The sequence below is a fragment of the Callithrix jacchus genome, chromosome X (genome assembly GCF_049354715.1).
Source record: "Callithrix jacchus isolate 240 chromosome X, calJac240_pri, whole genome shotgun sequence".
Taxonomy (NCBI): Eukaryota; Metazoa; Chordata; class Mammalia; order Primates; family Cebidae; genus Callithrix; species Callithrix jacchus.
The window spans coordinates 125,819,974-125,839,060 of NC_133524.1; the positions used below are offsets into that span (position 1 = coordinate 125,819,974).

General features: G+C 42.5%; 1 protein-coding gene across 6 annotated transcripts in view; it reads right to left on the minus strand.

The window, feature by feature from the left end:
• Nucleotides 1–13,523, minus strand: part of AIFM1 (apoptosis inducing factor mitochondria associated 1) — a 37,137-nt gene extending 23,614 nt beyond the window's left edge. For 2 of the 6 annotated variants that reach the window (XM_078362292.1, XM_035287968.3), the window contains exons 1-2: nucleotides 13,234–13,523; nucleotides 3,584–3,714 (exon numbers count right to left, since the gene is read on the minus strand). In XM_078362292.1, the coding sequence (XP_078218418.1) occupies nucleotides 3,584–3,714; nucleotides 13,234–13,339 (237 nt within the window). In that variant the 5' untranslated portion in view covers nucleotides 13,340–13,523. Of the gene's footprint in view, nucleotides 1–3,583; nucleotides 3,715–4,875; nucleotides 5,019–13,233 lie in introns of all 6 variants that reach the window. The other 4 variants (XM_035287967.3, XM_035287966.2, XM_078362293.1 and 1 more) reach the window with 2 other exon arrangements.
• Nucleotides 13,524–19,087: the final 5,564 nt, after the last annotated feature.

Here is a 19,087-nt window from a genome sequence, read left to right on the forward strand (position 1 = left end):
AAGAATATTTCTATGACTTCCTTCCAGAGCAGCCCATCAGGCAATGTGCTGCAATTGAGGAACCTGGGCCCTGAGAGCTGAGTTTAGCCTGGGAGCATTTAACATTGTGACAAATGAAATAGAAAGTTAAGTACTGTATGTGAAAAGACAATAGGTACTCCTTGAATTTACTACTAAATTTATCAAATAAATGAATTTAATTAACATGCATTTCAAGAAGAGTTATCTTGGCATCAGATACTATACAGAAGTCCAGTATTTACTCATACCTTAAAAAACATTTCTTTTAAGAATGGGACTTTGGCCAGATGCTGGTGGCTCACAACTATAATCCCAGCACTTTGGGAGGCCAAGTTGAGTGGATCACTTGAGGCCAGGAGTTCAAGACCAGTCTGGCCACCACGGTGAACCCGTCTCTACTAAAAATATAAAAATTAGCTGGGTGTGGTGGTGTGCACCTGTAATCCCAGCTACTAGGGAGGCTGAGACAAGAGAATCACCTGAACCCAGGAGGTGGAGGCTGCAGTGAGCCAAGATCACACCACTGTACTCCAGCCTGGGTGACAGAGACAGACTCTGTCTCAAAAACAAAAACACAACAAAAAAATCTAGAGGGGAAAACTTCTCCTCTTTAAAAAAAAAGGGGAGACTTTTACCTAAAAAGATGGCTTAATCTGGTCAACATGAATGAAAAGAGAAATAAACAGGGGCCATGTTCATTGACAGGAATATCGCAAAATAGCCTGAGCCCAGCTCACACTTGCTAATGGCTCACACAAAGAAGGGAAGAGCAGACCAAGAAATACCTAGAGGTTTAGTGCAGAAAGGGTGGAATTAGGTCAGTCTGTCCGATATATATGTAAATGTATTGATTTCTTTACCTTTCCCCCAAGGGTTTCTGTATTCCTAGTTTGCACATATTTCCAATTAATGACATAAATACATGTCAGGTTAATAAAAACTACACATTTATGAAAAATATTAGTGAAGACAATTTTTCTAAACAGATGAATATGGTGGTACTTATTCAACTTAATGGGATTTGAAAGGAAACACGTCATTTTCTGAGTGAGGCAATGCAGTCCTATAGGTTAACAATGGCAAAGGGCCCAAATACAAAATCTCAGTAAATATTATTATTATTTTTTGAGACTGAGTCTCACTTTGTCGCCAGGCGGGGGTGCAATGGCATGATTCCGGCTCACTGCAACCTCTCCCTCCTGGGTTCGAGAGATTCTCCTACCTCAGCCTGCCGAGTAGCTGGGACTACAGGCATGTGCCACCATGCCCAGCTAATTGTTTTTTGTATTTTTAGTAGAGACAGGGTTTCACCATGTTAGCCAGGATGGTCTTGATCTCCCGACCTAGTGATCCAGCTGTCTCGGCTTCCCAAAGTGCTGGGATTATAGGCGTGAGCCACTGCACCCAGCCTAAATCTCATTAAAATATTCTAAAGCCCACTTTGGCTCTGCCCACTGACAAAAAAAAGATGACTGAGATTTGGGGATCTGCCTCAGGTCCTAGTGAAAGTTACCAGCAAAAAGAGGAAAAACTCACATCAATGCCAATCAGAAGTTCATATTTACAATCCAAGCAGCAGAAGCACTATTGAAATCAGTGTTTTCTGAACTGTGCTTGGATCTCATTAGTGGATTGTGAAGTCAATTTAGTAGGTTGCAACCAGCATTAGAAACAAACACAAATAGAAGAGGAGAGAAACTAGAGTAAATATATGACACCCAGTAAGAGTAGCTTTTGAAGCTTTGTTTCAATGGGGTATAAGAGAAATGTATTTCTCACTGCGGTTCATGGTAAAAATTTTTTAAAAGCCAACGGTTTACTCCCTTCTTTTTGGAGGGAGGTAAAGAGCTCCCAATATAGGAATTGCCAAGGTAATATTTATACTCAAGTTAGGAACATTTCTTCAAATGAGAGAAAAAAGTTATGAAGAAACACTGTTCACTGTTACAGACCAAATGCTTCCTATTCCTATATTGAAGCCTTAACCCACTATGTAATGGTATTTGGCAATGGGGTTTTAGGGAGGTGACAAAGGTTGAATGAAGTCTTAAGGGTGGGGCCCTAATCTGAAAGGGCTGGTGCTCATCTATAAAGGGGAAGCCACCAGAGTTCCCTTGCTCACTCTTTTTCCCTCTCCACCTCCCACCCCCCAAAACCATGTGAGGACACAGTAAGAGGGTGGCTGTCTGAAAGCTAATAGAGTCCTCACCAGAAACTGAACCCTGTCTGACCTTTATCTTAGCCTTTTCAGCCTTCCGAACAATGAGAAAATAAACTGCTGTTTAAGTCACTTGGTCCGTGGTGTTTTGTTGTGGCAGCCCAAGAAACTAATGCAAACACACTCAACAACTGATAGCTATATCTCATCAAAGCTGAACACTGACTTTAAGTTCACAGTTCTCTTGAGACTAACAACAATTTCGGACAAAAAACTAAGCCATTTCAGGTCAAGTTTTCAAGGATTTTAAAACCAAAACAAAACTATTCATGACAATTCAATAACAATTGTAAGTAGACAAAAGCTTATCATTTAACCTGGAACCACTTACTAATACAGTAGCTTTATTATTACCAGTGTTGGATAAACACAGAGTACAATGAGGCATTTAACTGAATGACTTGAGAGGAACTTGTGCTTCTTAGCTATTTCTAAGGCAGGAGAAAGCAAGAGTCACCAGCCCTGTCTTGTAGCTTGGCATCAAGAGAATTTGCATGGTCAACTCTGTGGAGGCCATCCAACTCTGGTACAGCAACACAGACCAGGAGTTTATCAAGTTTAAATTGTTACAAACATACTGAACACAAAGGCTTTAAATCTATTTTTGAATGAATGGGGTGGAACCGATGGCAAAAGTTGAGAGATATGAAATGGAAAAAGTAAGGCTCAGAGGGTAGCGTCTGAATTATGAATGAGAGGCATTTAAGAAAGCAACCTACATGAATGCATTAGCTTGTACCGCTTCAGCCACTAGTTTGACCAAATTAGAGATTACAAAGGGACACTGCCAAATGAATTTACTTTGAAATAGATGCTGTGGGTGGGTAGGTGAATGGGGGAAAATGCTGCAATTTCTATGGCTTTTTGGATCTCCTCAGAAGCATTCAATAAAATGCCTTTTCACAGTCAAAATCTGGTTGTTACCCACAAAACACAAAAATTACATTTTACCTAAAATGATTAAGAATGGATGGCATTCACATTACCTTTATTTGCTTATTTAACATTTACTCTGAGACTGTCTTGTTAGGTATGCAGCACTAAAGCACAATATAATTTGATATCATATAAAATCATTATAAAATTGGCAAAAGTTCAAAGAAAGAGCTGATGATGAGGATTTGTGATCATTAGATTTGTGGCTTTAATTATATCTGGTAGGACTTCAACAGTTTGAAGAATGAGATTGGGGGACTCTCTACTGACTGACAATGTCCCTTTAATAAACACCTAGAAAAAGCACGTGCTGTGAATATTTGATTGTATTCTAATGTATCAAGTGTTCATTAGTGCCATGGTCTCACCCACCCTACCCCAAAATATATTTTAGTGTAAGCATCTTACATAATAAACTCCTGCCCCAGTGACTGTTGCTCCTACAATTAAGAAGTATACTAGGCTGCTGCCATCTTTCCCAGAAGCACCTGTGGACGCTAGTGATCTAGAAGGGGATCCTAGGTGATGAGACTGCACAACTGTAGGTAAAGATAAGGCCAAGAGAGAAACAAAAGGAAATAGAAAGAGCACTAAGTATTAATGAACAAACATTCAACACAAAGGCAGTTTTGGTTATCCTGTGCTAAAAAAGAAAAAAATGCTGCTCCAGGATTGCAGAATGTGTATTTCATCAAAGCACATTATCAGACAGTTCTCGCCTATTTCTTACTCTGATTTGCCTCACAATAGGCAAGAGCGATCTACTTTTCTTGTCCATTTGGGAGTCACATCAGGTATGAGGATAAAGGTAGCTTCAAATAATTTTCCCTTTCTTTAACCTAGCGATCAAGGAACAAAGATAAATTCACTGTCTTACCATTGTAAGAAAAAACCCTGAACTTGTAATGGCTTAATAAGTAAAACAAACAGCTTCCTTCAATCAAGGGTGTTACTAGGTGTTATCTAAGTTGGTTCACTCAACCTTACAGGATCCAACTTTGGAGTGATCTGCTTAGTCACAGTAAACCCTGCCAAGTTAGGAAAAAAAACCACCCACAGAGTAATTCCTCTGTGACCTGCTAAGCTGATCAGAGTTCATTTAAGGAGATATAATTGTGCTAATACTACACAGCAGTTAAACACCATACTTCTCACCTCACACAACTCCATTCTAAAATCAGTGATACTAGGCCTGCTTCTGTAATTTAGTCTTTGGGTGAGATTCAGGGATAGTTTTCTTTTTAGGAACACTTAATATTTTTGATTGAAGGCCGTTGTTTTTAAATGTGAACCTCAAGCTGAGGAAAAATAAAATGTTTGACAACTAGGTCAAAATCAAATATTGTGCTAAGGAGCTGCAATAGATTTTGACTTTATTCACAGGTTAGTGTGTGACATCCAAGAAAACAGGTACAATTTTGCGGGTTACTTGAATCTAGGAAAACACAGTGGCTTCCAAGTGAAGAAGAAAAAGACAAGTGAAAAGAGCAGAAATCAATCAACATGAGATTAAATTTCAGTCATTCCCAAATTGGCTCCCATAAGATATTAGGCAGCAGGCACTTAAGAGAAAGCTTTTTGAAAATTTTTCCAAAAGGAGAAAGGGGAATTAGTTGCAAAAGTTTAAAAGCAGAGTAGTATTGAGTCTATTAATGGGAGCTGTTTGGCAGCTTCTTTACACACGCTGCTTTTCTACTTACATAGGCACCAGCTCCTACTGTTGATAAGCCCACAATAAGGACTAACACAGAATTATCGATTTTGCCCCCTGATGCACCAGAGCTAGCCATTTGTCTTGTCATCTGGAGTTCTAGAGGAACATGCCATCGCTGGAACAAGTTGCCTAAGAAACATAATTTATTAAGACACACACATACAAAAATAAAATAGTTAATACATATTTATGATTAAACGTCAATGCACTGTTCAAGACTTATTGCCCAGATATTCGCTGTTAAATGATCAAGAAAAACATCACCAAAACTGCATACATAAATACTACAGGCAGCTGAATGACCACTCTTAAGTTGCTGAAGTTTTTAAGAGTAAAATTTAATGCTGCTCAGTGAGGAAATTTTGAGCTTCCAGAAAAGATCACGAAAAACATGAACAATTCATCAAATACCTCTCCCTTCATGTCGTTGCCATAAATGAAGTAAACACAGAGAGATGATTGAATAGGCAGATATACAAAGTTAACCATGGGCTACCTGGGACATTATAACAACCATTTAAGGAGCAATCTAAATGGCTCAAATCTTGCATAAAATAAAACGCAATGCACTCTAACCAGGACACAGTTCAGTCTTGCGTGAAAGGTAATGTGCCCTGAAATACAGAAATGTTAAAGCTCAGAAGAAAATCAGAAAAAAAAATTAAATGAGTGTTTCTCCCCCAAAGAACTGAAAAACTTTTGACTATGAAATATTTTTTAGAACGACAACATTTAAAGTTTCCAGCAACTCCTTGGCTCTTACTCCTCCAAAATAAAACAAACGTTATTTTAATGGCAAACTATGCAGAGCTGTGTAATGATCATAACAGCACCCACACATAGGCATATAAGAGTTTTGTAGATTTCTTTTTCTAGGAAGACGCTGACATTTTCAGATAAAGGAAGGTATCAGTGTACCTTCTCTGTGATTATTCCTCCTGTTTGTTGACTATCAACCAACAGCAGCAAATTTTTTCTACAAAGAACCAGATGGTAAATATTTTCAGCTTTTCGCGCCATTTGGTGTCTGCTGCAACTACTCAGTTCCGCCGATGCTGCATAAAAGCAGCCAGAGACAATACATAAATGAGTAGAGTAGACGTGGCCATGTTCCAATAGAACTTTATGGACACTGAAGTTTAAATTTTATATAATTTTAATGTGTCACAAATTTGTCTATTTTTCTCAGCCATTACAAAAATGTAAAAACCATTCATGGCTCCTGGGGCATAAAAAAGCAGGTGACTGGCTTTGGCCTGTGGCTGTAGTTTACAGACCCCACTCCTAGAGCAGTAGTTCTCAAGCTTCAGAGTGTCTCAGAATGCCCTGAAGGGTTTGTGAAACAAAGCTGGCCAGGCCCCAGGCCCAGAGGTTCTGATTCAATAGATCTGGGATGGGGCTGAAGAATGTGCATTTCTAACAAGTTCCCAGGGAATGCTGTTGCTGCTGCTGTTAGGGTGGGGACCACACCTTGAGAACCAACTGTTAGAGCAGGGGCCTCCAATCTTTTGGCTTCCCTGGGCCACACTGGAAGAATTGTCTTGGACCACACATAAAATACACTAACAACAGCTGATAAGCTAAAATAAATAAATAAATAAATCACAAAAAAATCTCATAATGTTTTAAGAAAGTTTATGAATTTGTGTTGGGCGGCAGGCTGGACGAGCTTAGTCTAGAAGCTGCTACATATGTCCGTGTCCTGTCTAGGCTTTAAAAGATAAACAGGCTGGGCACAGTAGCTCACGCTGTAATCCCAGCACTTTGGGAAGCCGAGGCAGGTGAAGAACCTGAGGTCAGGAGTTCGAGACCAGCCTGACCAACATGGAGAAATCCTGTCTCTACTAAAAATACAAAATTAGCCAGGTGTGGTGGCGTATGCCTATAATCCCAGCTATTTAGGAGGCTGAGGCAGGAGGATTGCTTGAACCCAGGAAGCGGAGATTGTGGTTAGCTGAGATAGTGCCTTTGCACTCCAGCCTGGGCAACAAGAACGAAAATACATCTCAAAAAAGAAGACAAACAGAATGGACACTGGTAGTGACATCCCATGTAGACTTGCAGAGATTGGATAAGGAACTTTCCCCCTTGCTTTCACAACTTTAGGCACAGACGGCAAAATCAAGTCCAGTGTGGATCTGCAGTCTCTCATCTGAAATCCTGGGGACCCAAGGAACTTTGAATTCTTTGGTCTTTAGTATATGAGGCATATACCACATAGTGACACCTAGCAAGGTAAAGGGCAGCAACCAATAGTCAAACATATTAATATTTCTATGACTAATCACACTAAGTGAGATTTTTGAAAATATCATAGAGTAGCCTCTCTTCAGTTCAGGTCAGGTTTTACTGACAAATGAATTATGAAAACTTGATAGTCTTAAATTTTGGTCATTCTAAAATTTCAATTTCAATTTCTGAATTACAGATAAGAGACTTTAGATTTATACTCTTAGAAAAGGAAATGTATTTTTCCTTACTGTTCTTATTTCTTACCTGGTTTTAGAACTCTTCATTACCACTTGAAATAAAATGTTTTAGATTTGGAAATGACAAATCATGAAAATAAAAACGTGAGCAGGGAAGAAGCTTATCTCAATCTGGGCAAGCTTTTGATTTTCAGAAGCTTATAAAAACAATAAACAGTCGGAAGTAGAAAGTGGTAACTCTCAGAGCTTAGAAAATGAAACTGATTAGGAAAAGTTCCACGTGATTTAGTTCAACGAATTTAGCTTGTCCTCAACCTCTACCCCAGGTTAATTTACTAAATATATGTATCTTTTAAAAATTCTATTTATTCCTCCAGAAGACCCTAAATAAAGACATCATAACAAATTTGTTTAAATGTCATACTGGTATTTATACTGTTTCTGCTTGCTTTTCACAAACTGATAATACTAAGAATGTAGATTTGGGTAAGTTCAGCTTCTGTCTCAATTTGTCAAAAAAAAAGAAAAGAAAAAAAGCATTTAAAAGTAAATGACTTTTTCTTTTTTTTGAGACAGGTTCTCAGTCTGCCACCCAAGCTGGAGTGCAGTGGTGCAGTGGCACGATCTCGGGTCACTGCAACTTCCACTTCCTGGGATCAAGTGATTCTCCAGCCTCAACCTCCCATGTAGCTGGGACTACAGGCGTGAGCCACCAACACCTGGCTAATTTTTCTATTTTTTGTAGATCTGAGGTTTCACCATATTGCTCAGGCTAGAAAAGTAAATTGACTTTTAAAAAAGTAAACTGGTTAATATTTAAACTAATGCTTGAAATGTAATATACTACTATCATTAATAAACTAACTTCTAAAACTTTGTATATACCTACAAAGTGACTTTAATTTTGTAAAAGGTACTAAGTATTGTCTGTTTACATTCCCCCGCCCCCATTTTTTTTCCCCATGAAATTCCTCCCAAACCTTTCTTCCCACAGCTTCCAAATTTTAGGAAATTTTACATCGAGACTGAAACATGGCTTTTCACTTGTCTTACTAACATGGAAAAGCCAATTTACTCCTTGACTTCTCATTATGGCAACAGTTTGTTTATTTTAGGTTTTCTGCAGTGAGACCACACATACAGTGCAATTTCTTCCTCACACTTAGGATTTCATTCTTGAGAAGCCAGTTTGATCTGTGCAACAGCGCCTGACACATAGTAGGTGTTTGCTCAATAAATATTTGTTGAATTAATGAATGAAGGAAGGAAATAGAAAGTCTTCCTTATCCTACTGATATTGACCGAACATTTTTATTACTATTAAAAAATTTTTTGGGCCGGGCATCGTGGCTCACGGCTGTAATCCCAGCACTTTGGGAGGCTGAGGTGGGCGGATCATGAGATCAAGAGATCAAGACCATTCTGGGCAACATGGTGAAACCCCTGTCTCCACTAAAAATACAAAAATTAGCTGGGCGTGGTGGTGCATAGCTATAGTTCCAGCTACTTGGGAGGCTGAGGCAGGAGAATTGCTTGAACCCGGCAGGCAGAGGTTGCAGTGAGCCGAGATTGCGCCACTGCACTCCTTCCTGGCAACAGAGCAAGACTCCATCTCAAAAAAAATTTTTTTTTAAGTGAAAGGTTATTGTTATGTTGCCTAGGCTGGACTCAAACTCCTGGGCTCAAGTGATCCTTCCACCTTAGCCTCCAGAGTAGCTAGTACTACAAGCATGCACCACCATGCCCAGCTGACTGAACATTTTAAAGAATTCTTTGCAAAGCAATGTTAGCCAGGCCAGGTGCAGTGGCTCGCAACTGTAATCCAAGCACCTTGGGGGGTCAAGGTGGGTGGACCACTTGAGGCCAGGAGTTTGAGACCAGCCTGGCCAACACAGTGAAAACCCATCTCTACTTAAAAATAAATAAAATAAAATAATAAACTTAGAGCTAAAAAAAAAAAAAGCTTTAGCCAGATTTGATTTATTTCAGGTTGCTTAATCATAAATGAGTAACCTCAAACACCACAGACTAGCATTAGAACAGCATCTAAAGCAGCAAGTTCATTTCTGTAGGTTTTGTGATCTCCTGTTTTCCCATACACTCAAGAGGCCTTGTCCAAAAACACATCTTCACAATTGAAGCACCCAGGGACCCTAAATGGCTAAGAGATCTATATGTTCTTGAGACTTGTTTCCTGAGTGTCAGACTGATTTTTCCAACAGGATAAAACACAGGACAAGGCTAGATAGTCTATCCACTGTAGCTAAATGATTCTTTACAAGGAATCCAACAACTATTTAAGCTTATCAGCCTTTTTAATTTTTTTAGTATCAACCCTTGCTGAAATTTTAGAAGAAACATAGTAATAACTATAGTACAGCGTGAACCATTCTGATGAAAGACAAACAAGGAAAAGAATTTTTTTTTGAGACACAGTCTCCCTCTGTCCCCCAGGCTGGAGTGCAGTGGCACAATCTTGGTTCACTGCAACCTCCGTCTCCTGGGTTCAAGCAATTCCTAGCTGGGATTACAGGCACCTGCTACGACGCCCGGCTAATTTTTGTATTTTTAGCAGAGATGGGGTTTCACCATGTTGGCCAGGTTGGTCTTGAACTCCTGACCTTGTGATCCACCTGCCTCAGCCTCCCAAAGTGCTGGGATTACAGGCGTGAGCCACTGTGCCCAGCCAGGAAAAATTATTTAGATAACAGAAAATAAAATCTCTCTTCTGCAAAGTTAAGCCCTTCACAGTGCTGTACTAGGGTTTAGCCATGAGAAACTGCCATGTGCCAGAGATGGTTCAAGATGCTAAGGACACAAAAACAAACAGATCATAATCCATGTACTCAGGTAGTGTTCAGTTTAGGAGAATGGCTGCTACCATCTGAATATGAGAAAATGGGCTGGATACAAATCACAAGAGAGTCTAGATTGCTCAGTTTGGGTTTTTAATCCTGAGGTCTGTGAAACAGGAGGGGAAGAGTCACTACTCATCCAAAATAATATTTACCAAACTTGCCTGATCATATGAATGTCAAGGAGCTTGTTAAAATACAGATTCCCAGGACTCTCTCCTGGAAGAGGTTAGGCATCGGTCCTCTACTCGATTCACATGACCAGGCAACTTTTGGAAACATGATCTAGAAGAAAGCTAAGTCATGCAGTAACTCCCTCAAAAAGTTAAGAAAATTTCTAGAAAATCTAACTTATTAACTGGTTACAGAAAGGGCTGACTTCCCAAAGAATTTCTTCTGCAAAGCCTTGTCTCAGCAGAAAGAACTGGGGAAGACTTATCTTTTAGGCTTCAAAAAGAAGTCTCATTTGGCAGTGTCCAGGAAGCCAGGATCCTTGCCCACAAGGAGTTCAGTTTCCTTTTTAAAGAGGTGAGAAGGATTCCAAATAGAGAAAAATGTTCAGACATTTGAACCTAAAGTCAGGGAGTCGGTAATCAGTTTGATAACATGGGCAGCACTATGTTTGGTGACCAAACAAAATATTACAGAACAGAAAACATCGATTATCTAACCTATCTGCTCCTCTTTGTCTGAATGCAGACATAGAGTGATGTCTATGAGTTATCTTCAATCACTTCTGGAAGGAGGCAGAGCATCCAAATAAATAAGGTAAATAAACAAATAGTAGCTATCATGGTTTTAAGACAGAATGCAACATATAATGGAAATGAACCTGACAATGGTGACAAATGTCGATGAGATAGTTGGAAGGCAGGTTTAAAGTTTAAAGGTTTGGGAGGCCAAGGCGGGCAGATCATGAGGTCAGGAGTTCGAGACCAGCCTGGCCAGCATGGTGAAACCCCATCTTTACTAAAAATACAAAACATTAGCAAGGCATGGTGGCACACACCTGTAGCCCCAGCTACTCAGGGGGCTGAGGCAGAACCGCTTGAATCCGGCAGGCAGGGGTTGCAGTGAGCCAAGATCGCACCACTGTACTTCAGCCTGGGCAACAGAGCGAGACTCCAACTCAAAAAAAAAAAAAGTTTAAAGGTAAGGAGGGAGAAATGGTGTATAAATGAACATGGCTCTTTTCCACCTGTGCAAAACACATGGTAGATGGTATTATGTGAAAAAGAAATCAGATTAAAAGCAATTAGTAATCAAGCCACAAAACAGAGTTAATTCCTAAAATGAGAGTATCATAAATTCTTTTTGAAATTGTAACACTGCCCTCACCCATTTTTAAAGCCAGATGATGTCATACTTTGGTGCACAGCCAAAGGACCAAGAGTAAGTGTATGCAAAGAGATGGATGGCTATGTCAGGAAGTCAGAATATATTCTACAGTAGACTGCCTTCAAACAAAGACACGCAGTGGAAAAAACCTTTTGAGTCTGTATCTTTCAGTAGTTCTAACACCACCAACGATATTCCAATGTCTAATAAATCAACTTAACTTTGCAAATGCAAATTTAATTAATGAGAACTTTGGATCAGACTTTAGAATGCTGGTAAACGTTGTGAGACAAGCAAAACAAGTACTCAAAGTTTGAAAGGCCAGTGTGGATGAAAAAATTTGGGTTAACCGAATTTCTGTGTAAATTTCTGTGCAACAAGCACAAAGCACCATCATTTCAATGCACAAAACCCAGGAAGATGACATCCATTGATAAGGCATTCCTTTAAAAGCTAAGCAGAGGTTTCAAGTTCCAAGGGCAATATGTCCCAGGACATAACTCAAATACACATATCAGGAAACATTTTCATTGTGCACAGCAACTGGAAAAACGTTCAAATGCACATTTCCAAAGACCCTAACAACCCATGGAAAAGATTTCCACTTTTTATTTTGAAAGCACCCAGGTGTTTCTGTATTGTAAAAGCCTCGAGGATAACTTATGACATTGTAAATGCAAATACCTTGGGGGTGGACATTTAAAGATTACTGATTTTTTTTAAAGCATCTCCTACAGGTGGATCATTCATTGCCCCCATGAAGTAATGCAGATCGAAAATAAGCAGGTTCAAGCCATGCTCAGATAAATTCACGGATATCTGATGGACAATGGGCTAATTACTGGGAAGAGACCGGAATTCATCCTTAACTTTTTGAGGTCAACTTTAGGAAGCAGAATGGACTTGCAGCAAAGGGATTAAGGACGTAGAGGATAGCAAACTACTATCCTTAGGTCTGCTTATTAATTAACTATAGGACCTTTGGCAAGTAATTTCACCTCTGTGCCTCAGTTTATTATCTATAAAATGAGCGGGTTGAACTTTACCACAAAACCCTTCCAGGCCTAAAATTTGATGAAACAACTTAATGGAGGACAAATACAATGCATTCTGCAAACTGTTTCTCTGAAACCTTAAAGACCACCAAGAATTACTCGGCTCAGGCATCTCCAATTAATTCTGGGCCAATTCTCTAGGTGTCTGATGCACAACCGACCGACTCCTTACTTGCCCTGCACCATTTCTGCTTCACTGGGCATTCAAATCCATGGATCTCATCTGTGGTTTGGAAGGCTGAGCAGATAATATCCTCATTTATACAAGAAACTTAGGCGTAGGGCTTAAACGTCCTGTTTAAAGTCTCAATCGGGAAATGACAATCTACTTGACCTCATTGCTCTAAAAAGGGGGGTGGGGGCGGGGATGGCGGGGAGGCGGCAAAGGCCAGTCGTTCTCGGATCCCTGAACGGCAAACGTTCCCGGGCAAAGGCCTCAGGCCGACTACCGGGTTCAGATCTCTTGAAGGTCAGGTCGGCATGGCTGAGCCAATTCCTCCGCTTGCAAGACTCAGGGTTCGGGTCCTGCCAATTTGGAATTCACGCGACTGTGCGTTAAGTTTCTCGGGGTGGGGGGGGGGCGGGGGCAGAGGGCTGCAAGGAACAGGGAGCCTAAGGCGCCAGGCCCTTGGACTTGGAGGTTGCCCAGAATGGGTCAGTCAGTCACCTGGGAGCCGGTTCCTGTGCCTTGGACTTCGGACGCACACGGTCCGCACCAAGGGCACCAGCTTCTGCTTCAAAGCACCTGCCGCCAGGCTTCCACACCGGAACATTTCGACGACCGCTATTCGGGACCTCCTCTTTCCCTTTCCTCTCACGCACGACCGACGGGTCAAACACCGCAAGAACCGGCCCGCTACCCGAGTCTTTTCACACGCGAACTACGCAGGCTCCTCCTCCCAGCTCGGGTGGGCATTGGACAGAGAAGCCTGCCTGCTAGAGCCCAGGAAAGGAAACGGCGACCGGAGGCCTACTGCGCAGGCGTAGCACTCGCTGCCGCATTGCGATTGGTCCACAAGGCGAGAGGATATGCGCATACACTAGCTGCCCGCACGCTAGCAAAGACCCTTGTTCTAGGTAGTCCGTTTCGGCGAGTTGGTGGCACAGTGTTGGACCGAATGAGTCAAGGAAGCTATCCAAGGAGGGACTTATGGGACTGGTTTGCCTGGCGATTGTGCCTGGTGCTGCCGCTGTGTTGGTGACGGGAACTGATAACAGCATCTCACAGCAGCGTAACCCTGGCACCGCACTTGGTCTTTTGGTTTTAGGCCACTAGTTACTAAATACCTAAGCCTTCCTGATTCTCTTGCAGTGATCCAGATCCAGTTTTTCCATGAGTCCGAGACGCGGAACCTGGCTTCTCAGATCCGGCGTGTACTTTCTTCCATCTTTTAGAAGTTGCCGGCTCCATCCCACCCAACCCCTGTTTCCGGGACAAGTAATTCTGCGCCCTCTTTCCTGCCTGTCACCTTTATTTTTTAGTGCATTTGGGTGTCCTAGATGCTGTACCAGGTGCTGCAGATACACACAGTCTCCTGCTGTGGCTTCCGTGCTTGGGAGTAGGATGTCAGCGTTCGTGCTTCTCAGACTTTCTGGAAAGAGAAATTCTAAGCAGAACTTTCAGAGTCGTGGGAGTAGGGTGAGGGACTGAGTGTAAATAGGTGTTTGGATTCTGCCAGATGTAAGCTAAATTGGAAATAATGTTTTGGCTGCATGCAGAACATAAAATGTGCCTTTTTCAAAGATTCGGCTTACATACTCATTTAACAAGTATTTATGGAGCACTTGCCTCTTGGATTGTACTGTAAAAGGGGCTCTGGTGGGTATGAAAAGTACGAATGGTCCCCGGCTTACCCCTCACATTGGTTTGACTTACAGTTTTTCGACTTTATGATGGATTTAATAGGACCTAACCCCATGTAAATCGAGGAGCATCTGGACTTAACCACGGTTCAGCTTACAGTTTTTTGACTTTATAATGGGTTTGTCAGGATATTAAATGCAGTATCGACTTAAGATATTTTCAGTTTACAATGGGTTTATTTGGATGTAGCCTCTGTATAGGAAGTGGCCACTGTCTAGTTGAGCTGACATGTACCGGTCAGTGAAATAAATAATATCTGGTGTAGTGCCGGACAGAGCAAAAGAGAAGAGTATGGGATGGAACTCCTAAGGAAGAACTTCATGCAAGAAGTTATTTGAGCTGTGTCTTGAAGGATGAGTAGCAAAATTCAAATAGTGGAGGAAAAGGAATGATATTCAGTTGATGAATACTTTGGTACCAAAGGTAACATTTTTCACTGTTAAGCATGTTGACATTTGATCCAGACCAACCCAGATTGAATCCTGGCCCTGCCACCTGGGCAGGTCACTTAATTGTGCCTCATTTTCCTCATCCAACAGTCTCACCAGGTTGTTCAGAAGACTAAATGAGCTAATATTTGTAAAGTGTCTTAGAGGAAGCACCATGCTGTTTGTTAAATGAAAAGGCTTGGGATTATTTTAAAAAACCAAAACTCAGCACATTTTCAGGGGACAATGATAAAGAGTGCAAACTAAGAAGTATTGATGTGGTCAGGCATGCCTGTAACCCGAGCACTTTGGGAGGCCAAGGCAGGTGGATCCCTTTAGGCCAGGAGTTTGAGACCAGCCTGGCCAACATGGTGAAACCCTGCCTCTACAAAAAATATAAAAATAAGCTGGGTGCCATGGCATGCGCCTGTAATCCCAGCTACTAGGGAGACTGAGGCAGGAGAATCACTTGAACCTGCGAGGCAGAGGCTGCAGTGAGCCGAGATTGTGCTACTGGACTCCAGCCTCGATGACAGAGCAAGAGTGTCTAAAAAAAAAAAAAAAAGAAAGAAAAAGAAGTAGTGATAAGGACAAGTAAGTATGGTGGAGCAAAAGAATTTGGCCCTAACTTTGTAGGTGATGAAGTTACTTTTTTCGTGTGGTGGAATGGGAATAGAGAATGAAATTACAGGGCCAGGTGCAGTGGCTCATGCCTGTAATCCCAGTACTTTGGGAGGACAATTTGGGAAGATTGTTTGAGGCCAGGAGTTCCAGACCAGCCTGAGCAATGTAGTGAGACCTCATCTCTACAATTTTTTTGTAAATTAGCCAGGCGTGGTGGTGTGTGCCTATGGTTCCATCTACTCAGGAAGCTCAGATGAGTGGATTGTTTGAGCCCGGGAGATCAAGGCTGCAGTGAGCAGTGATTGCTCCCCTGCACTCTAGCCTGAGTGACAAAGCTAGACCCTATTTCAAAAAAGAAAAAGAAAGAAATTACAAAGACATTCTTTTTTTTTGAGACATAGCCTCCCTCTGTTGCCCAGGCTGGAGTGCAGTGGCAGGATCCAGGATCTCAACTCACTATACCCTCTGCCTCCCAGGTTCAAGCAATTCTCCTACCTCAGCCTCCCAAATAGCTGTGATTACAGGTACATGCCACTGAGCCCAGCTAATTTTTATATTTTTAGTAGAGACGGGGTGTCACCATGTTGGCCAGGCTGGTCTTGAACTCCTGACCTCAGGTGATGGACCTGCCTCAACCTCCCAAAGTGCTGGGATTATAGGCATGAGCCACCATGCTTTGTTTTGTTTTGTTTTTTAGATTCAGAGTCTCCCTATGTTGCCCAGGCTGGCCTTGAACTCCTGGGCTCAAGCAGTCCTGCTGCCTCAGCCTCTCAAAGTGTTGGGATTACACATGTGAGCCACTGTGCCAGACCTAGGAAGTAGTCTTTATTGGGTGAAAATGATCTAGGGTTCCCTTACCCATTAAGCAGAGTAGATCAGTGTTCAGAAGTGCCGGCAGTGGGTGATATTTTATGTGGTGCTTTTTTGGGGAATAAAAAATAAAAATTATTTATATTAATATTTTAACAGCCTTGTGGACATTGATGTTTATTGATATTTCTAAAAACCAGTAATAAACATGGATTGATTAAATACAAAATTATATCTGGTGGTGAAAGAGACTAGAAAACACTGTCAAAAACATGATAATCAGATAGCTATGAAAACAACTGCATGTATTTGAAAGTCAGTAATTTAATAATGCACAATTAACACAAAGGGCATTGTATAGTACATTTAATTTTTTCACAACAGGTACGATAAGGTAGTTTTCCTGTCCTTTTAATTAAAAATTATATTTTTATCTTTTTTTTTGCAAAAGCAATATATACTCATTGAATTTATGAACACAAAAGATAGAAATGGAAGTCCACCAAAGTCTCACCCCACAGAAGTAACAGACACCTTTTATTAGGGCAAGAAGCCCATTTTGAGATATCATATTTTCAGAAATAAAAGTTTCTTCCCTACAAAAGTAGACTCAGTGATAAGTTTTTGCTAGCAGCAAACATCTAAATAATCTTATTATGTGCATTTTTTTTAGAGCTCTCAGGAAGTTAGCGTTAATTCTACTGTGAGTTGGCAAAGGGCAAAGCCCCTTTCTACTTTGTGTACCGGATGTGCCTAATAAATAGTAACCTTGCCCCCCCCCCCCCCGTAAAGCTATTCTGTAGATAAAGATCACCAGCTTCCAATACAGAGGGAAATGATCCGGCAAACTAGGTATCAGACTAATCAAAACCAAAAATACTGTACAATGATGATCGATACATAATGAAAATTGGTATTCATAAGGATGATCTTTGATTCACCAACTAAGATTAAATCCTCATCTGGGTACTTTTAATGTTGAATAGTATAATCTAGGGTTTTAGAAATGGGCCACCCACATATATGAAAAGGGTTAGCTGTAAGTGTATCTGCTAACTTAGCTAATAAACTTATTGACTGGAAGGCACCATTCTGAGTAACTTGGACGTCCTTGAGAAGTCACATTCCAATTTGCTTTCAGATGTATCACTAATGCACAGAATTGTTTTTCTCTCAGCAGAAATAGGTTTGGTCATGTTTGAGTCTTCCTGCAGCTCAGCCTCCCAAATAAAATGGCAGCTCAACTGTGCTGCTTGAATCCCTGACCTTGATGGCATTAGCAATAACTCACGAGTCAATGCTATTAACGTGTGCCAGTGTTACCTTAGCTTATGAAATATGTGGGAGGAGAGGTAAAGTCTTAAAAACAAACAAGTCGGTGCATATATCATATGTAAGTTGCACCCCAGTAGAGTTGATTTCAAACAAATTCTGAACCCGCGAATCACTTTAGGGCGAGGGAATACCGGTCATGACCAAGTTGTGTGAGATGATTAGTAAGCTTTGGGAAGCAGCCCCCTAATACTGCAAAGAAGTTGTGTTCATTTATCATCTTCCAAGCATAATCTAGGCTTCTGGCAAATTAGACCCAACCACTTTGTTCTACATTCAGCTGCAGGGGAGTGAACCCTCCTACGGATTCCCAACTCCCTCTGAAACTCCACCCTTCTGGAGGGCTTGGGAATGGAAAGCACTGTGGAGCTAATGCCATGTCCAAAGACCCTCCACCTGAGCCAGTAACTGTTAGCCCCAGAAACAAAGTCCCCTTTTGCTGGAACTGCCACCACTAGCTTCCCCCCTTCTCTTAGCCTCTGTGTGGCCCTCTCCGGCCGAGGGCCTTCCCCATTGGCCAGCCAAACACAACCGACTGCGGCAGCCAATAGGAGCCGCTCTCCTGAACATTCAGAGGATGGGTGCTCGTGGTGTGATAAGGGGAGGTTGGCGCCTGGTACGCGCCCCCCTACATCTGGCAAGTCCGTGGCAGAAACAGTAACATCCCCTACACACGCACACGCGCGCCCGCTGGCTCCCTCCTCTCAGCTGTGCAGGCCCCCGACAATCCGCTGCGTGTCTTGGCAGCACCCTCCCAGGCTGCCTGGGGCCTGCGAGTGCACCTGCTCACTCAATAAGACAGAGCATCCCTTTATCCCTAGGCGCGGGTGGGGTAGGGGTGGGGGTAGAGGGGACGGGGTAACGGGGACTGGGAAGGCTCCACTCAGCTGTCCGCTGCTCCCGAGGTGAAAGAGGTGCCCCCGCCCCCACCCCGCCCTCGCGTTGCTCCAGCAAGGTCGAAGTGATCCAGTGATGCCTTAGGGTGCAGCTCTTTGTCCTTCCCAACTGCGCTCCCTGCCCGCTGACCCCATGCGCTCTGAGCCAGTGGGGGCAGGGAGCCCGAAACTTATAAATGGGGGCAGGAAGAAAGAAGTCTATCCCGGGGTGGCGTGTGCCACCGTCCCCACCCCCTCCCTTTCCTCCTGAGGCTTCTTCCCTCCGGTCCATCCCTAGGGTGCAAGCAGGGGACAGTGTGGACCGACGCGCGGCGGCGGCTGGAGCAGCGCCGTAGGGTCCTTCGCCCAAAGCATCCGGTCCGAGGGTACACACAGGCAGAAGGCTCGCAGCTCGTCCACTCTCCTCCCTCTTTCCTCCTCTCCCTAGCTTTTGTGTTGGTGCCTCCGAGCTGCAAGAAGGGTGTGCTGGAAGAGGAGGAGGGGGGCCGGGGTGAGAGGCACCCCCTTCACGCGCGCGCGCACACGGTGCAGGCGCACGCTCACACGGGCGGACACACACGCGCGCAC